The sequence below is a fragment of the Panthera pardus genome, unplaced genomic scaffold, assembly GCF_024362965.1.
Source record: "Panthera pardus isolate Hobbes unplaced genomic scaffold, ASM2436296v1 HiC_scaffold_2, whole genome shotgun sequence".
NCBI classification, from domain to species: domain Eukaryota; kingdom Metazoa; phylum Chordata; class Mammalia; order Carnivora; family Felidae; genus Panthera; species Panthera pardus.
The window spans coordinates 133,796,651-133,818,721 of record NW_026526765.1 but is presented as its reverse complement, the minus strand read 5'-3'; the positions used below and the strand labels follow the sequence as shown (position 1 = coordinate 133,818,721).

The 22,071-nt window shown below is 41.9% G+C and overlaps 1 protein-coding gene across 1 annotated transcript in view; it reads left to right on the top strand.

The window, feature by feature from the left end:
* Nucleotides 1-16,461, top strand: part of MEGF10 (multiple EGF like domains 10) — a 182,162-nt gene extending 165,701 nt beyond the window's left edge. Inside the window, exons 19-25 of the mRNA XM_019422125.2 lie at nucleotides 1,730-1,858; nucleotides 5,099-5,335; nucleotides 6,586-6,713; nucleotides 8,311-8,434; nucleotides 12,812-12,856; nucleotides 13,628-13,834; nucleotides 15,097-16,461. Coding sequence (XP_019277670.2) covers nucleotides 1,730-1,858; nucleotides 5,099-5,335; nucleotides 6,586-6,713; nucleotides 8,311-8,434; nucleotides 12,812-12,856; nucleotides 13,628-13,834; nucleotides 15,097-15,278 — 1,052 coding nt within the window. The 3' untranslated portion in view covers nucleotides 15,279-16,461. The remainder of the gene's footprint in view (nucleotides 1-1,729; nucleotides 1,859-5,098; nucleotides 5,336-6,585; nucleotides 6,714-8,310; nucleotides 8,435-12,811; nucleotides 12,857-13,627; nucleotides 13,835-15,096) is intronic.
* Nucleotides 16,462-22,071: the final 5,610 nt, after the last annotated feature.

Here is a 22,071-nt window from a genome sequence, read left to right as displayed (position 1 = left end):
AGGGGCTCCCAGCCCCTCAGTGGGTGTGGAATGAGGTCCATACAAACGTTGCCCCCCTTCCGACAACCTTTGCTAGATAGTATTTTTCTACTGTTTCCCCTAGCAACTGTGCATCTCGGTCTTTACGACGTTCAAGACAATATATCGCCTTAAAATTTTTTGCTGTAAAAATCCCACTCCAGAAGAATATGCTCTGTTGGAATTACGCAGCCTTTTTTGCCATTTCTGCCGCTACAGCTATGCGTCTGCAGGGTATAAGAAAATTAGGTTTAGATTGAGTATTTCAAAGTAGTCTCTTGTTACTTTCCTCTGTGACTTTCATTCAATATTCAGAATGAATAAATAGGGTCTTAGAGCTGTAATGGGGCTCAGTCTTTTATCATAGATGACAAGAAAGGGACAGGAGCGTTCTTGCTTACCAGAGAGGGCGCTCTTGGCAAGGACGCAGCAAAGATTACAGGGCTGTGGGAGCATTATGGCCGGAAAGGCAGATCAGCAGGACGGGGCTTTGGCAATAAACCATCGCCTTCCCTCTACCCCAGCAGCACCTCACAGCACCCCTGGAATATCCAGGTCGTCTCAGTCTTGTGTACTAAACCCTTGAGTTATTTTTGCATGTCTTCCTGTATAGTAAATATAACAGGAGTGACCTCCAGGAATCAGCCTGGAAACGGATGTCCCAATTTTAGTTTTTTACTGCTATTCATTTCATCCTGAAACACGTACTGAGTCACACGGTTTCCTGCATACCCCTTGTGTGTGTAAATATTGTGTGTGTGTGTGTGTGTGTGTGTATGTGTGTGCGTGTGTGTGCATAAATGTCTAAACATATGTGCACATACCTAGAATCAGAACAGACTCTAAAATGACTTTCCCTTGAATGCCAGACCGGTTATGGTTCTTATTAAATAAAAGCTGTTTAAGTGCTTCCGTGATTACTTTGAACATCAAATTAAAATATCCCTATTTTTGGAGAACTCTCCTGGTGCTCTTTTGTAAACAGAAACACTGTGACAGAGAATTCCAATAATAATAGAACATTGCCCCCTGCTGCTCACTTTACAGAAAACATCAGTATTTGGTGATGATTTTTAGATTTGACTCTTCTTTGAAATTCACACCCAACTCTTATGAAGAGTGCATCATAAAAACATCAGTATTTTCGTCTCTCAGGCTTCAACTTGCACATCCAAATTTTGAGCCATTCTATGGCAAATGAAGTTCTTACCTAGAAAATTAACAAGACTTGCCCTTCCCTTGTCCCTGTTCCCAGCTAATCCGAGTCGGAATGCGCCACTTGGAAGATCCCCGAGTCGTCGGGAACGTGCTCACGTTCTCAAGGATGCCATCTCTTGTCCATACTCTTTAGTGTTTTATCTCACAGTTTTGCCCGGCGGGGTCATCTCAGGTTGCCCTTGCTCACGATCTTCATCAGTTCTGTTGGGTTCTGCAGACTCTCAACTTACCCATCAGGGAAGTGGGTACATAGAAGCTGCAGGAGTCAGGAGCTGTGGCAAGGAGCTCAGTGTCTGGCCTTGTGCCACGTGGCCCCGAATCCCATGTGGCAGGGAATCCTGGCCAGCTCTAGGACTTCCAGGGTGGGTCTGCCTGCGTAAGGATCCCCCGGAAGGGCTGCCCTTGAGACACAGAGGATCATATAGTAAGAGACAGCCTTGCCCCACATCCCGAAAGCTGGACAGCTTATGTTGGATTTTCATCTCCTTCTCAGAGTGCCCTGCAGGAACATATGGCTATGGCTGTCGCCAGATATGTGACTGCCTGAACAACTCCACCTGCGACCATATCACTGGGACCTGTTACTGCAGCCCAGGCTGGAAGGGGGCGCGATGCGATCAAGGTAAGGATACTAGTAAAGGGTCCTACTGCCTTGAACTATGTAACCACCATGTACCAGGCAACATGAAGTATTTGCACCTCCACTGCAAGGTGTAGCTGGTTGTTTAGTTGCCAGATGGATGCCTCATTGCTGCTGTCCTACGGGTGAGGAAGGTAAGGCTCAGAGAGGTTGAGTCATTTGCCCAACGTGACGTAGCTAATATCGAATACATAGCTATATGTACGTCAGGGCTTAGATGCCGCGTTTGTCTGATTCCAAAGCTCAGGAACTTCCCGCTGTGCCTACGAATGTTTTCACCTTTACTGAGATATAACTAACCCATAAAAAGCAATGCATGTATACCATTATATTATGTGTATATATGTATATATATATAAATATATATGTATATACACACATATATACATACGTACACGATGTATATATGTACAGCATGCAGTATATATATAACCTGATACAATCTGACAAACATATATACCCATGAGACCACAACCATAATAAAGATCATGAATACATCCCTCCCCCGCCCCCCCACCCCCTTCCAAATGTTACCTCATGCCCTTCTCTGCCACCACTGCTCCCGGGGCCCCAGGCAACCACTGATGTAACTACAGATGGGTTTGTATTGTTTACAATTTCATGTAAGTAGAATCACACTGTACTCTTTCTTGTCTGCTTTTGTTTGCTCTGCAAAATTATTCTGAGGTTGAACCACGTTGCTGTGTGAATCCATACTTCTGTTCTTTTTATTGCCGAACAGTATTCCTCTGCATGGATATATCATCGTTTGTTTACTGATCCACCCGGAGATGGACATTTGGATTGTTTCCAGTTTTTGCTATTATAGATAAAGCTATTATGAACAATAATGTGTCAAGCCTTTGTATGGATACTTACTTCCATTTCTCTTGGATAAACTTATAGGTGTAGAATGATCGGCTCATATGACATATGACAGGCATATGTTTACCTTTTTAAGAAGCTTGTGCCTATGGTTTTTAACAAGGGTGGATCACAGTAACCTGAGAATGGTCATATATGTAGTCCTACTTGGGCAATTCTGATTCTGGAACGGATGGGGCCTTTGAGACAGTTCTTGGGGTACCTGGGTGGCTCAGTCAGTTAAGTGTCCGACTCTTGATTTCAGCTCAGGTCATGATCTCCGCGTCGTGGGATTGAGCCCTGTATCAGGCTGTGCACTAAGAGTGGAGCCTGCTTAAGATTCTCTCTCTCCCTCTCCTTCTGCCCCTCCTCTGCTCATGCATTCTCTCTCTCTCTCTCTCTCTCTCTCAAAAAAAAAAAAAAAAAAGAAAATGAAAATTAAAAAAAGAGAAAGTTCTTCTGATGGTTCTAAAGCGTGGCCACCAGAGAGCTCCTGAAATGTGTGACTCTGCTTCAGAGGGTAACAACCACATGGGCTCTAGGGGACTTTGGAAAATTCATACAGTGTTGTGGGGCAGCCATCTTAAAACGTACACTCTGTATGTATTCCTGTTTCATTTTCTTTCATTAAGTAACTTTTGCATGTTCATGAATTATATTTGTCTGTCGTAACAACAAGATGTTCTGTTCCACAGTCACATCATCAGGACACATGCATTGTGATCACGGTGCACACTGCTGTATGTTTCAGGGCACGCTGTCTAATAAGAAGGTCTAATGCTTAGAATCATGAGGTCACAGGGACGTTTGAGCTGGAAGCACCTTCTGGGCGGCCAGGTGCCTTGTTTGTAGATGGTGAAACTGTAGCCTTCAGTGCCTAAAGGAAAGTTCAGGATATCTGGATCAGTTTTTTAGATGCCTGGTTTCTTGACTCCCACTTCAGAGCTTTCCTGTCCCCATTGGATGGAATGTGAGGAGAAATTATATAAAGCTAAAGTTTAAATATTAACGAGTAAGGTTTTAAGGTGATGTCATCAGCTATTATTGGAACAGACCTTTCTGTCACAAAAAAAAATATCACTATATGGAACAATACAACTTGGGGGAAAGAGTCCATTGAAATTAGGATAAGGCAGACCCTCATCTTGAACTAGATTTTTGATGGAGTTATCCTTGGAAGGAAAATTATTCCTAGAAATGTTGAAGATAGGGGCGCCTATATGGCTCAGTTGGTGAAGCGTCTGACTCCTGATTTTGGTTCCAGTCATGATCTCACAGTTCATGAGATTGAGCTCCACGTTGGGCTCCATGCTGGGTATGGATCCTGCTTAAGATTCTCTCTTTCCCTTTCCTTTTGCCCCTCTTCCCTGCTTGCACATGCTCTTGTGGGGGGGGGGGGGGCGAGGCAGGGGGTGCACCTGTGCACACGCTCTCAAAAAGAATTTAAAAGGGGCACCTGGGTGGCTCGGTCGGTTAAGCGTCCGACTTCGGCTCAGGTCATGATCTCATGGTCCGTGAGTTCGAGCCCCACGTCGGGCTCTGTGCTGACAGCTCAGAGCCTGGAGCCTGTTTCAGATTCTGTGTCTCCCTCTCTCTCTGCCCCTCCCCGTTCATGCTCTGTCTCTCTCTGCCTCAAAAATAAATAAACGTTAAAAAAAATTAAAAAAAAAAATTTAAAAAAGAGAAATACTTGGACTCCTGGGTGGCTTAGTTGATTAAGTGACTTCAACTCAGGTCATGATCTCATGGTTCGAGCCCTGTGTCGGGCTCTGTGCTAACAGCTCAGAGCCTGGAGCCTTCATTGGATTCTGTGTCTCCCTCTCTCTCTCTGCCCCTCCCTGTCTTGTTCTCTGTCTCTCTCTCTCTCTCTCTCTCTCAAAACTTAATAAACATTAAAAAAAAAAAATGCTGAGGATAGATATAGACCTAAAGTTAAGGTTAGGCAGTTGAGACATTTAGGAGTTAGCCCTTCATAAGCTTACTACAGCATAATAAATAAAGCATGGTAAAAACTAGATAAATCGTTACCACCAATGAATTCCGCCTCTGGTCTAAGCATTTAATCTGCAGTGTGTGGGAAGCTCCCAAACCCTAGTGTGGAGTCTTTGGGTTCAGGAAATCTGGTCTCATTTTTGAGGCTTAGAGCAGCCTTGTTCTGGGCACAGACAAATCAAGAGCATCTGCAAATGAAGAATGTTTGTTTTTCCTTCCTGCTGTTTCCAAAGGTTTCCGAATTAACATTTCACTGACTGAACATACCCAGTCATTGGCACGGTGAGACAATTTTGCAAATAGAGTGCAAACATTCATCTGGCAGGTTGTTGTCCTTGCTCAGATCTCTTCTTTTCCTTTGGCCAGCTGGTGTTATCATCGTTGGAAATCTGAACAGCTTGAGCAGGACCAGCACGGCTCTCCCTGCCGATTCCTATCAGATCGGGGCCATCGTCGGCATCATCATCCTGGTGCTGGTTGTTCTCTTCCTCCTCGCGCTGTTCGTTATTTATAGACAGAAGCAGAAGGGAAAGGAATCGAGCATGCCAGCAGTTACCTACACCCCTGCTCTCAGGGTCATGAATGCAGACTATGCCATTTCAGGTAAGACTGGTCCCTAGAGCCATCCTATTCCTTGAAAAGTAAGGTTTCATCCTGGTTCTCTGAAACTGGGTGTTTGGCTGTGCCGTCCATTGTTGCTGTCCATCAGCCTGGAGGAAAGTGTATGTTGGGAAAACATCCCTTGTTACAGATGTGTTTTATATGTTGACAGGAGCAGAATGACCACCGTTGTCTTCTAGGAGGGTTTTGAAATTGAATTCATTATGAGATTGCTTTAAAGTTTTTTAATATTTGCTTATTTTTGAAAGAGAGAGAGCGCGCAAGTAGGGGAGTGGCAGAGAGAGAGGGAGACACAGAATTCAAAGCTGTCAGCACAGAGCCTGGTATGAGGATTGAACTCACAAACCGCGAGATCATGACCTGAGCCGAAGCCCGCTGCTTAACCGACTGAGCCACCGAGGCATCCCTGAGGTTGCTTTAGACTTAGGGAATTTCAACCTGGTGGCAGCTTTCCTGGGCATCTAAGCTTTTGCCATATGTCAGGGATAGGAAGTGGAGAGAAGGAGGTGTCCATAATTTTGGCAAAGTCATGGAGCAGGTCTTCTGTCTCTGGCCTTGGGTTCTTAACACAGTGCCTTCTAACCTGTCCCTGGGCCCATACACATCATTAACTGCATAGCAACCAAGTTATATAAGAAACAGTTTTGTGGGATTAGCAAGAACCAAAGCCGTTCATTAAGAACACTCCTTAGAATCTCTCTGTCACACGTCCCCATAAAGGTAGATTTTTAAGTGACCTGCTCATTCATCAGAAGTAACCACATAAACTTGAACCCTTAAATATTTATTATTTTGGGCAATTATTGCAGGATTTCAGGTGGGTCACATGTCTATAAATACACTGATTCTGGGGGGAATACACAAAGCAGCTGATTTACTTAATAGTGTATTTCTAGCAAAGAATATTATGGCAAGAGCTTAAGTGTCTTAAAAAAAAAAAAAGAGGAAAGTTACAACAGGATTAGTTTCAAAGCAATGGCTTTCCAGGTGTATAAGCCTCAAAGCAAAGAGGACTTGTCTGAGGACCCGTGCACACTTTTTTGGGAGGCAGGTAGGAGGGCAGACACCTGCTGCTTCTAGAAGCTTTGCTGAGTATGCTAGGCAGGAGGGGATTCTGCCCAGCCTGTGATTTGGAAGTGGTACCAATATTCATACTTGTTATTTTGCCTTCTTTTTACCTGCACAGATTTAGAAGAGCCTGTCACCTTAACCGTTTCCTTCTCTTCTTACAGAAACCCTTCCCCACAGCAACAGCGGAAATGCTAACAGTCATTACTTCACCAACCCCAGCTACCACACGCTTACCCAGTGCGCCACATCTCCACACGTCAACAACAGAGACAGGATGACCATCGCAAAGGTGAGAGGAAATGGCTCCAGGTCGCCGAAGGTGGGTAGGGGGGTGAGGAAAGGAACGGGCATATAGGGGAGAGCTGCCGTTTCCCAGATGGGGTTCTAGGATCTTGATATCTCTTACCTCGTTGATTCCTCCCAACAGTCTTGCGGGTGCGTATTAGAATCCCAAGTTTACGGGTAAAAAACACAAGCCTTGGGGATTTTAAGTCACTGCAAAACACAGCTTCCTAGTTGCTGAGGGAGGCAGCTGCAGGATGAGTCATGGTCCCCGGTCTCCTTGTCTCCAATTTGCGCTGTTTCCGTTGCACCTCTTTGGAAAAACGTTTCTCATACTGCATGAGGTTTCCAAGGATGTCTCAGAGCAGGCCTAAGCAGACTCCATACTGGGCCTTTGCTTTTGTCTTTTCTGACCACGTCTCTTCTAATGCCCTTTGGGGGCCCCCTGCACTTTCCTAACAAAAACAGCAACCACATGCCTTTATTTGGGTTCAACCACATGAGATTTCTTTTTTGTAGGTCACAAATGATCAAATAGCAACAAACTATGTGCCAAGCATTTCTAATCATTTTACAAATATAAATTCATTTAATCTTCATACCAACTCTATGAATCAAGAGTGATTTTTATCCTCATGTTATATAGATGCACAGAGAGGTTGGATACCCAGGCTTCTCCTCTTGTGTCACTCACCTCACCCCAGTCTCTTCTAGATTGCTCCGAAATCACAAACATTTCTTCCTTCTGAGTGCCCCAAATTATATTTCCTGTCTCCATTGTCTTTTTTAAAAAATATTTATTTATTTATTTATTTATCTATTGAGAGAGAGAGAGAGAGAGAGAGAACAAGGGAGGGGCAGAGAGATAGAGAAGAAGAGAATCCCAAGCAGGCTCCACGCTGTCAGTGCAGAGCCTGATGCAGGGCTCAATCTCAGGAACCATGAGATGATGACCCAAGCCTGAATCAAGAGCTGGACGCTTAACCAACTGAGCCACCCAGGTGCTCCTCCAATCCCTATCGTCTGATTCCAGCTCTCTGCTGGAAGAAAAACCAAGGTAGTTAAGTTAATCCAGTTGCAATTACATTAATGCAGCTGGCTTTTAACTACAGTGCCTGATAGGTAGATAGTACTTCACCTTCCCGGGAGACTTCCATGTGCATCTTGCCGTCTGTTCGCCTACATTTTCAGAGAAGGAGGCAAAGTACCTAATCTCATCCTCGTATTTATAGCTAAGAAAACTGCTCAGGGTCACCGGTGACTCATACAAAATCATGCAGTGTTTTGCGGGAGAGCTCAAACCCAGAGTTTGGTGTTTTCACTTCAAAGTTCTTTGCATGTTAACCCAAGTAAAGTCTAATGGGAACAGGGCGACTAAGTGAAATGACGAACTTGAGGCCATAGGGTTTAGTTGGGGCCAAGAGACACGTACTCCTGCTGCCCTCTGCGGCCTGCCCGGTGGTCACCTCTGCCCCTCTGTGCATCCTCACTGGAAAAGCAGCCCTCGATTCCTGCCACGGACATGCTTTCCCCAGATCGGCAACACTGTGCTGTGCCATGCTGTATTCTCTTTTGACGCCGTTTACGGTTTATGTTTTTAACAGTCAAAGAACAACCAGCTGTTTGTGAATCTGAAAAATGTGAATCCCGGGAAGAGAGGCCCTGTGGCGGACTGCACGGGGACACTGCCGGCAGATTGGAAACACGGCGGCTACCTCAACGAGCTTGGCAAGTTCTCCCCATGTCCGTCCTCAGCAGGCTCCTTCATCTTTTAGTCACCTCAGATAGTCACAGATTGATGATCTGCCAAAGCGATTTATTGCAAACATGCCTAAAGGAGCAGAATGATAGAATTATACCGAATGCCTGTATGGGCATTGCTATCCTAGGTGCTTTATTCATCCAACAAACATTTATTAAGGTCCTGGTATGTGCCAGGGATTGATACAAAGAGACAAGAATCCCTGGCTGCGTGTAGCTCCCATTGTAACTCCACATGTGTTAACTTACGTCATTCTGACAAGTATGTACTGTTGGTAAGTACGTTCTGTTACCGTCACCATCGTGTCCATGCGGCGGTTGAGAAACTGAGTCACAAAGAGGTTAAGTAACTTGAGAAAAGTCTCAAAGCCTATTAAATGGTGGTGCTGGGATTTTAATCCTGTCAGGGTGGTACCAGGCTATGTGTTCCTCTTCGGTCTCTTTTACCATGGGCCACCCACACTTGAGAACCCCTTCCCTTTAGGTGAAGAAATGAAACTGTCAACAGGAGTACAGTAAGCCAGTGCTTCTCAAACATTTTGGAATAGGACCCCTTCACACTCTTAAAAGTTATCAAGAACCCCAAAGACCTTCTGTCAGTATGGGTTATATCTTTTGATATTCACCATATTCCAAATTAAAATGGAGACCATTTAAAGTAGTTATTTATTTGCTTGTAATAGATGTCATCTCATTTCATGATAACATAAAACATTTTTATGAAAAAGTCACTACATTTTCTAAAACAAAAACAAATTAGTGAGAAGAGTGGCACTGCTCTACCTTTTTTTATAAATCTCTTTAACATCTGGCTCAGTAGAGGATAGATTCTCGTATCTGCTTCCGCATTCAGTCAGTGGTGATCCCACACTTGGTGCAGCTCTTGAAAAACCACTATGCATTTGAGAGAGAATGAGAGAGAAACAGGAAGATAATGTCATTGTGCTATTATGAGAATAGTTTTGATCTCGTGGCCCTGCCGAAAAGGGGGTAGGGCTTCCTAGACCACCCTTAAAGAGCTGCTGTGATTCCCCAATGAAAGAAAAGTGCCATTGCCAAGCTGTTGCACCTCATTTTCAAGGAGGTGCTTGATGATACCATAATGGATGTGTGCATTGCCTTGTGGGTAATGAACCCTTTCTTTTGTATTTATTTGATGGTGGGGCTTCCAGAAAACCCAGTTAAATTTGCATTTCAGAGCAGCAACAAATATTTTTGGTATAAGTATATCCCAAATGTTGTAAGAGACATACTTACCCTAAAAATAATTTGTTGTTTCTCTGAAATTCACATGTAATTGTCCTTCCTGTGTTTTTATTTGCTGCATCTGACAACACTCCTGGGTGGTCCTTTCCATGCATCTTGTTTTATAGAGCAATAAACTGGTCACCAAAGAGAGGTTAACTCTCTTATCATCCAAGATTTCATAGAGGAATGAGGTAAAGCCAGGTCTCAAAGTTGGTCTTCCAACTACTCCTCCACTGTTCTTTCTGTGAAGGCCTTATATGTCAAATCACCTGAGCTGGATGTAGGAACCAATCTTTAAGGGCTCTGGAATCCCTTATTACTACTGAAATGAAAATGTTAAAGTAGGAAAATGAGTACAAATTCTTTACTTTTATTTATATTCTACATGAACATTATCAAGTAGCTGTGTATTTCTGAACATAGTTGAATTATCTATATACCAGATTCACACTATATGTATTGGTTAAATCATTTAACATCACAGAGATTTTGTTTTATAAATTTTTTGTAATGTTTATGTTTGTGAGAGAGGGAGAGAGAGTGGGGGAGGGCAGAGAGAGAGGGAGACATAGAATCCGAAGCAGGCTTCAGGTTCTGAGCTGTCAGCACAGAGCCCGACTTGGGGCTCCAACTCACAAGCCGTGAATCATGACCTGAGCTGAAGTCAGACATTTAACCAATGAGCCACCCAGGCACCCCGAGATTTTTTTTTAAGTCTAAATTACATTAGTAATGTAGCTCAAAGAAACACATGAATTGGTATTAGTAAAGTACTACCTGGCACTAATGAGAGAAAAGTTCTCTTATTCCACCTAGACCTGCTACCCATGGTCCTGACTCTAGAACACAGTCACTACAGTGGTCACAGATAAACTTCTCTGCCCACGGAACGGATTGTTAAAAGTATAAAATCTTCATTGGAAATTCTGGATCTCTTTCATGTGTTCCTGTCTGTCCTTTACAGTTGTTGCACAGAAAAAGTCTGCCCTTACCAAGAACAGGATAAGGCACACTATGGATGATAAACTGAGTAGGTGATTTGAATGATGGAAAAGTTGTTGTGATATTGTGTGAAAGAGGCCTGAACTTGACACAAAAGCCCTGAGATTGATTCCTACTTCTGTGATAGGGCGCTGGGCTAATCGCTCCACTGCAGCTGATCTCTTCATTGTGACTTAGGGATAGTGATCCTGTTGTGGCTCCTTGAATGAATTAAATTAAGGTAGGCTTTTGAAAGCATCTATCCAGGAATTGAGACATGGGGGAGTTTATGAGAACACCCGCCTGCTCCCTTGCTAAAACAGCACCCAGAGAGAACTTGGCAGGGGCGCTGGTCTAACAGTGCCACTCTTGTTCCCTAATTTGCTATCTGCCTCATGCTGATTCTCTCCTGAGCCCCCTGGGGGACTCTAGCCATTGTATAGCGAAGACCGAGATGGACATCTCATGAGACTTTGCTACAATTCGGAGACAGCTAAATGAATCTGGCAGAGTAGCAAGGACAGGGTTCCTTGATAGGAAGGTCTCAGAGGCCACAGGTCCTGCCCATCTTCATGCGGTCCCTTTATGAAGTTTGGGAATCCCCAAGACCACCCTCAGGATCAATGATTTGGCAGACAGACTCACAGAACTCCCTGCAAGCTGTTATACTCATGGTTACAGTTTATCACAGCCAAAGGATACAGATTAAAATCAACCAAGGGAAGAGACACAGTGGGTAGCATCAAGGAAAGTTCAAAGTCAGAAACTTCCACTTGTCCTTTTCCAGTAGAATCATGGAAAGTGCTAACTTTTCCTGGCTGCAATATATGACTATATGCATGAAGTATTCCCAGCCAGGGAAGCTTACTTCAGCCTTGGCGTCTAGAGTTTTTATTAGAGTTCGATCAGGTCAACACAGTTGACCACCCATGTCGTTAACCTTTCATCCAGACCATCTGGAGATTAAAGTGACACCAAGTGCCAAACCCCCTTCCATAAATCACTTTGTTAGACGATCCAGTGTAGCCCTAGGCCCCAGACAAACAAAAGCACGTTTACTGGGTAGGATATCCCAAGGATATAGAGATCACCTTCTAAGATAGTTCTTAGGGTGAAAGCCAGAGGCTCACTTTGGTTAGGTTAATTCACTCTTCATCCTTGTCCTGCCTCCCTGTGTAACTGGGCACCTTTCCCACCACCTGGGAACTTGGTTTCACAATCTGGACCCAAGAGGAAGGAAAACAGTCTCTGAGAGAGGAAGACATTCCCATTTCCTGTCCCATGATGATTGATATTACACACATCCTCTCCCTTTAGGGGATCCTCCCTCCTTCTCGCCAAAAGTGTGTCCCACAGGACATACAAGGAATACATGCACAGTGGCAGGGGACCTTCTCCTTACCATTCTCCTTCTTATGTGACTATTCATCACAAGTCATTACTTGATTTTCTGTTTCTAATCCAAGTCTATAACATTTCCTTAAAAGATCATTGAGGAGCCCTTGAAATGCTTGCATGTAGACTGAAGTTGGGGGTCACAGGACACGTTCAACATTACGGTCATTGAAACACCACTCATTTATACGGTGGCTCAGAATTTATGAGGCTTTGCATATGCTCCAATTCACTTAATGATCACACCCACCCTGTAAAGTTTGCAAGGCAGGTTTTGTTTTCCTCATTTGAGAGACAAAAGAGTTGACACCGAGAGAGCTGAACCTCTTGTCTAAGTCACGTGGTGGGCAAGTGATGAAATGCAAGTCCTTTGTCTCAGTTCTAGTCCTGGCTTTGTCCTTTCCATAGTACAACCTTGAATCAAGTGTACCGATCCATCCATGCCTCGTTCTCTACCTTTACTGATTAACATTTCACAACTCACTGTAAATGAGCAGAATGATCAGAATGATACATATATATGTATTTTAAATTCTGAGCACTGAAGACACCAGGTATGAGTGATCTGGGTACAAAGGTTTGGAAAGCAGCAGCTCGGTTATTTCCTGCAGTAGGGAAGTAGTAGGTGCTCAAACGAGCTTCCTCCATGACCTTGGAATATTAAATGGGTTTTTCTCGTTTCCAGATCTCACTGGGCATTTTTTTTCTTCTTTATCACAGGAGCTTTTGGACTTGACAGAAGTTATATGGGAAAATCCTTGAAAGGTATGGTCTAAGTTTAAGGAAGAAGTACATTTATCAGAATCATAATTTTTTTTAAATTTATCTCAGAGACTGAAATAATTTGCTAAACAAGCAAGAGTGGCAGTTTAGAGAAAATGTAGAGTTGTTAGTGTGGTTAATTACTCCATGAAACAACACAAACAACGTTCACTGAGATCAAAAGCACGACCGTAGGTGGATCATGTTAGGGCATAAGTCTGGGGGAACAAAGGTTTTCAGTTTGCTGGGGAAACACTCATATTTCCTTGAAAAGATATATGACTTATGGGGAACGAGAAATGCAAAAATGGAAACAGCAGGGAAAATAAGAAGAGCTCCACATGGTTACATGAATAACTTCATGTGCCCAGTCCTGGGGTTTTACCAGGAATCTTCATGTCACACATGCCTCCCTCGCCGTGATGATAGAAACTTCTTGTGCTCCCGGGGCCATCAGCAGGTGGTTTCTTGATTGAAGCCTTTGGGAATTAGTAAATTAAAATGGAATTAATTTGGAGTGTGAAAATCAAAATTGAATCAAATCCACAATGTTTACGTGGATACTCACCTTAGAGAGGAGCTGAAATTACTCTATGGCTGAGTCATTTTATAGCAGAGTCTCTCCAAAATAAGTGACGAATGTATGGTTTTGTTGTCGGCGTATACAATTAGAGAAAACTAGCTACAAAGGAAAAGAAGTAATCTGTCCAAGTAAGTCATCCCAGGGGAAAAAACAATGTTGTCCATGCTTTCCTCCCCCATCTCTCTTCACAGATTTGGGAAAGAATTCTGAATATAACTCAAGTAACTGCTCCCTAAGCAGTTCTGAAAACCCATATGCCACTATTAAAGACCCACCTGTACTCATCCCCAAAAACTCAGAGTGTGGCTATGTGGAGATGAAGTCACCAGCACGGAGAGATTCCCCATATGCAGAGATCAATAACTCAACGTCAGCCAACAAGAATGTCTATGAAGTTGGTGAGTTCCCCTAACCAAAGGAAGAGCCTCACCTAAGAATTTTTTTTGAAATGATTTTAAAGTCTTTGGGAGTCTTTGAGAGTACAATAACAGTTCATATAAACATTATTCAAAACAGTGGTCATATTTTCAGTGCAAACCTGTGTTTACAGTGATCATATTAATTGGGGTCACCTAAATTTTTAAGGGAAGATACCAGCTAGAAAATTTAAAGTAAATTTTCCTATCTCTCACCTGGTCACCCATCTCTTGCTTTGTAACCGTAGTGAATATTTGAGCCCCCATGTGGAATAGCGCATGTGTCACCTCAGCTATTATGTCGCGTTAGCCAAAACAAGCGGTTCAGGTGGATGAAGCAGGTGGTCCCATTTCCTGATTGCATCCATTACATTCATGCTCTTAGCAGGATTGAACATTTTACTTTTAAATGTGTCTAATACATTGCTAATATTCTCAGATGTGAATCTGATGGAACTTAATAAGAATTCAATTTAAAATTAGAATTGTTTTGATTGCCCCTTACAAATACCGTTCAGGGAAAGTTGAAACAAATCAGAAGTATCATTGAGTAGGTAGAGTAGGGCCATGTATTTTAATTTTTCTCTCTCTTTCTCAGCGTTTATGATTTAAACTTTAGAAAATTCTCTACTACTTGTAAATGAAGTGGCCGATTTAACTCTAGTCACTAGCAACTTAGGCCATCGACATGTCACTGAGAAGATAAATAACTATTCATAAAGAATTAAGGCAGCTTTTTTACAGTGGAAGTTGTAGTGACCTAGATTTATCATTGAAAAGTCAGTTACTATTCCGCTTTGGACCATCCTATAAACCCGCCACTTTAACACAGAGCTGAACCGAGAGCATGGGTCCTAAGTCATAAAATGAACTTGTTAAGTATTTCCATGAACTGAGTTAGCCTAGAAGGACCTTAATCTTCTGACCTGTGGAGTCAGGGGTTTGGACTAGATCATCTCCAAGGTGTTTTTCAGACAATGATTCGTATCCAGGATTTCTGTGTATTCCTTGGATGTCTCCATCCAAACCAGTGGCATGCAGAACACCATTGTGTGCGTCAGCTGGTCTCACAGCCCAGAGTAACCACCTCTAAGTGATTATAAAAGCATCATTTGTTTCATAAAATAATATTTATCTTTTTATAAATGCCCCTCTCGTATGTTTGAGATTTGCAAGAAATGCCATACTCTTTCCTGTTTAAATTTTCCACTGCTGATGAATTCATGTGTCCCTGCTTGTCACAGAACCTACAGTGAGTGTTGTCCAAGGAATATTCAGCAATAATGGGCATCTCACCCAGGATCCATATGACCTCCCAAAGAACAGTCACATCCCTTGCCACTACGACCTGCTGCCGGTCCGAGACAGTTCCTCCTCCCCCAAGCAAGAGGATGGCGGCAGCAGCAGCAGCAGCAGCAGCGAATGACAACAAAGATCCGCTTGGTAGCCCCTGGAAGTTTTCAGAACTGCAGTTGGTTCTCCTCTATCCTCGTTTTGCCACCTTATGGGAATGTTCATCTACCTGGTAGGCAACTGTTGGACGTGAACCAGAAAGCTCAAAGCTGAGGCTGGCTGATCGTAGGTCCTTCTTGTACGGGTGGCCTGGAAGGAGATATCAGTGTGACTTCCTATTCTTCTTAGTTTTAGAACTGCGCTCGTGAAGCATGACTTCCTATAAGATCTTGGCTAAAAGCATGAACTTGTAGAAGTCCTTGGGAGAGAGTTGTGGGCTGCAGTGACATTGGTATTTGGTTGAACCATTAAAATCAAAGTATTTTCTTTCTCATTTGCATTGCAGACCTGTACCTAGGATTGTGCAGTTTATCATAAAATCTGGTGTGAATCACTAAACATGTAGAAGGAAAGGGGAGTATTATTGAGTCCTTACATTTTTTTTTTTTTTGCACCTGGATTTAGAATTATAGGGATAATATGAACCCAGGAAGAAAAGTTCTGTCGAGTGGCATACTGGATAGACTTTGAATAAACTCTAGAACTGGTTAGCAAATTTAAATATGAAAACTTTAGACTTTTTTAGGATGAAGAAATAAAAAATTAGAATTATTTTAGCTATAGTAGCATTATTTCAGAAATCACTGTCCAGATGTGGCAGGCAGAGGTTAATCTTCTTTGACCCTTGGCCCACTTTAGATCCGTGACATCATTCTGATCCCTGTCCCCATCATACACATTCACCATGTAAGGTCCATGACATATCAATAATTATTTCATAAATACAGAAAATAGATTGTTTTATTTTTGACAGACTGGATTGAACGAGTGTATAATGATTGGAAAAGGGTGTAAATTTTAAGTGTAAGAAGACGTTTTGGTTTTGTAAACCATTAGCGACACATGCTGTAATATAGAATTAGCAGAAAGTTTTGATTAATTTTTCCCTAGACGTGACCGAAATATTTTTGTGCATATTTGAGAAAAGGGCACTTTCCTTTTATTAATTGTCGATTTAGAGAAACTATGCTTAAGCTGGTCTTTTGCATTGCTAATATGACATGTACCCCGTTTTTCATTAATTTGTATTTCCATTTTTAAGTTGTATAGTCTATGTTTTGTAGTGCTTGGATTGTTAATGAAAAAAAATTATGTTATATGTTCTCTGTTTCTTGTATTATTGCCACTTATCTTTTTGCCTGACAAAAATGCATTGTTCTTTCTTTCCTTTTGGAGGGAGGAGATGAGAATATATAAATCAAATCTTTTAAAATTGGTCATTACTAAAATAGTAAAGTAACCATAGGCGAATGGCTCATGCCGGAAATAGAAAAACTTGTTACTATTTCAAAATGGAGCTCCTTTTGATTTGTGTGTTCTGAGTCTTGGTTAAAGCAGGGAGAAGGGGAGCGAGGAACCACTGGTTATTGAGCACGTACTACAGGCTGTTCTTACGAAGCCCTTCATTAGGGTGATCACATAATTGATCATCCAAACTGGGACACTTTTGAGTGTAAATGAGGGCATTGTTAATAATTAACCTGCAATGGGCCTAAATCTGGACCGTCCCAGGTAACCCAGAATGGACGCTCATCCTGTGCATACCTATCGGGCAATAATATTTTTCGCTTCAAAGTAGTTGTCTCAAGAGAATGCCAATAGAATGGAAGAAAGCTGGTTTCTCTTTGACCTACCTGAGCAAGTGGAAGGGCTAAAAAGCTGCATGAGGAAGCGACTTCATGAGAAAGAACGATTGGTTGTGAATCTTTAAAGGCATGAAACCCATTGTGGTGTCCTGTCTCGGTGAGTCACTTAACCTATGTGTATTGTGTATCCATTCTGCCAGTAGCATACGTGAGGCACTGTCCCTGCCAGTTATTGAGTTGCCACTTATCTGCAGGGATTTCATGTGACACACCAGCACCTGTGATGGCGACTTGGTCAGGGAGGTGATAGCACACACACCTGCAGCGTTCACTCCTTTGATGGCTTGGCTGCTTCTTACAGAGAACCCCAAAGTTAACTCAAGGAAACACAGAATTACCTGGAGCACACCTTAGAAACAATTGATTTTTTCCAACAGTTAGCCTTAGGCTGACCCTTGGACTGTAGGGAGTAGGCGTCAAATTGAGACACTTGTGGCCTTTTTTGGTTAAGAAAAGAATCTTTTCCCCCTTCTTTTTAAAGCATCATCTCTTCATTGCTCTGCAATACATTGAGTTTCCCTGTTATTCCTTAGAGATAGTTGAACAAAAACAACTTTTTCTCATTCCACTACATAAAAAAAACAAAAACAAAAAAAACAAAAATCAAAAAGACAACCCTGAAATCTTTGCGTACAAAGGCAACAGCATCTCCCGCAGAAAGCCTGGGCAGCAGATGCCGACTCCAACGGGGCTCTGCCGTCCGTTCCTGTGTGTTCTTTCTGGCAACTCAGTTGCTCAGGGTTGCTGCTGTCCTGACACTGCATTTGCATCAGAGGTGAGTCTTACTCACCAGGGTTCACTCAAGATATTTCAAATAACAGAACACATACAGCGTTTTGGAAATGGTAAAACGACATGTTGTATTTGAGAGGTCTGGTTAAGAAGTCAAAACTTCCTCGATATTTTATATTGATTTGGGTAAAGAGAGAAATACTTCTGTCAGAATGAAATTTAAAAGACAAAAGGACCCAACACGTTTTTATTTTCCCTGAAATGACCACCTTTGGACTCTTCCAGAGATATCAAATGTAAGTTAATGTGATGTCATTCATCACACGCAGTGAATCTGTTCTCATGACCTTTGAATTCATTCATTTGGGACCATAAAATTAATTTCTTCCCTACATCCTATAGTGGTCAGAGCAGGGCATGAGTTTGGCAATACAAAGGAAAAGCCGTTCACATGGGAATGTCAGCCAAACTGTTCTTTCCCTAGAGGTTGATGTAACAGAAAATTTGTAAACTATTTGTATTTTGTATAAATACATCAAAATTGGCCCGATTAATAGCTTACGTACTTGCATCAATATGGAGAATATGTTATTTATAGGTAATTATATGATAAGGAATATTTCATAATTATTTACAATGCTTGATATAAATTCCTCTCACATGCTATAGTAGTTATGCTAAGAAAGAACTTAATGTGTTTAGCATTTTCTCTATGGTAAATTACATTCACCAATTTTAGGAAAAACAATATGGAATTTTATAAGATAGTTATAACCTCCCAGCCAATTCCATTAGCACAACCAACGTGTTTTGAGAGAAATGCAAACAACTGTAGGAAAATGTGGACATCCAAAGAGCCACAGCAGCACTTAACAATTATTGGGGATTTTTAATCCATGTGTTTTGAAAAAGTTGTACAAAAGGATTACCCTACTCTTTAGAATCCGTGTCATTATTAGAAGTCCGGTTACCACTTAAAATAAGATAAAGTCCTTAAAAAATTACATTTTAAGGTTACGTTTTCTTTCAAATAACAAATTTTCTATCTTCGGGTAATGTCTTTGTTATTTGAACCAAGTATTTAATAGATACTTTGGTCTTAAAGGCTTTATGTCACGGAAGTGTATATAGATGTGCAAGTGTGAGTCCCGTGGTGTGGATGAGTGCTTATTTCTTGACTAAAGATGTACAGCAAACTGCCCTTTTAGGGTCTTCCTACTAGTGGTGACCTAACATTGGGTCTGCTTGTTTTCATTCCGTATTTAGTCCAGGCTTCCTTTTGATATGAACAAATCGCAACATATATTTTTAAGGAAAAAAATCCAAATGCATAAGAATTTTCTTGATTGTAGCAAACAAAAAAAATGCTTTCAGTGTGAAAATATCTCTATTTTCCAAAGATGGTAAACTTTGGTCAGTATTCGCCTCCGTTGTCATTTATATCACCAAATGAGTTTATAGATTAATGCAATAAACTTTCTAATTAAAAAAAAAACTTTAGTGTTTATTTCTATGTCTGATTCTATTGTTAATTAATGAGAATAAAAGAACCTATGATCTTACTGGAAAAATTAATATTTTTTTCACGTGTGACACCATAGCCCTTGATAGAGACATGTAAAAACAATTGCACTTCATTATATTTAACTGCTCATGTATCTGCTTCCCCTTCAGATTACTCGTTCTGTAAGGGCAGAGGCACCATTCCGTACATATTTGGATTCCCAGAACCCAGGTTAGTGGCTGAAAGTCAGGTATCTGTAAATAGCTTTAGGTTATCTTATGTGAAGTTGTTTCTTAAATCTCAGGAGCTTGTTAATTCCTTCTTTTATAATTAAAACATTTTTGGAGTATCCGCTTTATAGCACTGTGTTCTAGGGATCAAATATGAATAAAACATTGCTCCTTCTCTCACTTGCTGTTTATTTACTGAGGTCCTGAGTGCCAAGCACAGTGGGGGATGCAGAAAACAATGATACATGAGCTATTTCAAAGTAGCTCATTATTTAATCAGGCAAATGAATCATCTTACTAGGCGCGTGACTTTGGTAAGTTACTTAACTTCTCAGGGCCTTGGTTCCTGTATTATAATATGTTGGAAATCAAAGTACCTATTTCATAGGGGTTTTGTGAGAAGTTAATAACTTTGTGCGTACACAACACTTCAGTGCCTGACATATAGTAGGCAGCTGGTAAATGTTAGCTCTCATTACTATTATGAAAAATTAGCTAATAACCTGAGCCATTTTGCAATAACCACATGAATGATGAGGCTGGTAAATCAGGAGTGAGCATTTAATGAATATTATAAAAGCTACATATTTGTATGACCTTATCCTGATCTATTTTTGTACTATCACAAAATTCCATATGTATTTTATTACTAGAGTGGTAATTTAGGAGAGCAAGAATCGTATGATTTCATCTGCCAGCACCTAAGAATAGAGGAGGCTTTGAAAATGTGTGGATGTGGGTTTCTGGAAAGATGGTAACCTGGCTTCACATTTCTATCCTGGAGAATCCAGCCATTAAGAAAAAGTCAGGGACTGTTTTTGGCAACCTGAAGAGGTTCCACACAGTGAGGTATCAAGTTCTTGAAAGAAGTTGCAAATGGCAGGGCAGGGGGCATGGGAGGCAACATGTAAATGGGAGTTGCTGGAATTGATGGGAGTGGACTGTAGAGGGGGTGTGAGAGGAGGGCCAGCTGACCTGGGGGAAGGAAAGACATTCTCTGCTGTTTGTGTGACGCAGCCGTGAGAAAGGCTAACTGTCCCTTCCCTGATGGCATCTCTGGAGGCAAGGTTTGCATGTTGGGCTAAGGTCAGCCTATCTCTCCTTGGACTTGTGACCTGAGATGCCTTCACAAAGGGCATCACTGGCAGCCCACTGAAGGAAAAATCCCTACCCCTGGCTGTCAGTACACAAACAAGAACCAGAGAGATGCAGAGGTGTTGAAAGCCAACACACTCTCACATGAAGAGACAGAGAAACAAGGCAACCACGTGATGGGAACATTGCAGCTCAGACTGATGGGAAGAAGCTGACGTGGAAAACCACAGTAAACCTCTGTTATGGAGGTGGAGCTAATGTGAAAAATGGAGGAAAACTTGGATAAATAGGAGTTAAACTCTTACAAGGGATATAATTAGAGGACCATAGAGAGTTTCCTGGAACTGAAAACGGTGATGTCCCAATTTAAAACTTCAATAGAGCAATTAAAAAAAAAAAAGAGGTCAGTAACTGCTAAAGCTGAATTCGTGTTTCAGAGAATGAAATGCAACCAAGTGAAAATTCCAGAAATGGTAATCATGGGTAAGCAAAACAGGACAACTCAAGCAGGAGACCCAATATTGAAACAGTTGCTAATACAGATGGGGAACAGAGGCACCCTGGAGAAATAGTAATCGAAGAGACAATCAAAGAAAACTTCCATAACCTATATCCGTTCATAATGTGAATCTTTCAGACCTTTAGATCTTTCTTTCAGTTGTGAAAGGACCTACTGGGCTGATCAAACAGAATTAATGAAAAATACATATATATGGGGCGGAGAGAAATCCTGGTGACATTCCCAGACTCTGAGGCTAGAAGAACAAACTTATAATGGCACAAGCAGAAATAGCAGATGGCTCATAAGGGCAAGATAATAAGGCTGGATAGATAAAGTGTCTGGTGGGAGCAGGAATGGGGAGGGGGCCAAGGTGGGAAAGGGCAGGGAAAGGGTTATATAGCTGCCCGCTGTTCTCCCACCGTGGCATCAGCTGCCCATCTTACCAAGGGCAGTGTGGCTACTGCCCAGCAGATTGTTAAATAGCCCACTTTCCATTCTGCTCAAGACCTCTGACCCGACTAGCATGGACCACAAGAGACAGGACAACAGGAAGAGGAAAAGGAGCTTGTGTGATGGACTGGCACAAGATATGCTAGACATATCAAAGCCCCAGTTTATCATCCTTCACTGAATTTACTATCAAGGAATCATCAGGAGTGTGTTCAGGAAGAAAATTGGAAGTCTTGCATGGCTGTTGGCTTATGGAGGGCTGTTCTTCCCCCTACGTTGTTGGCGTGGATTTCTTCAATGATGATAAAGCAATAGAAAAATCCACATATGCCACAAAGTGGCCAGGCTGCCATGGTATTTTTGATTATTAGCATAGGATTAAGGCACTTATGGAACAAGCCATCTTGAAATACCTAAGAGCAGATTTCTTGTAACCTCTACTAAATACAACACAAAACAGAGAATAGATCACTTAACATTTGAGCCTTTTTATTTCAGATCCATCTTGGACATCGGGACAGTAAGGAGAACAGGTAGGAACAGTGTCT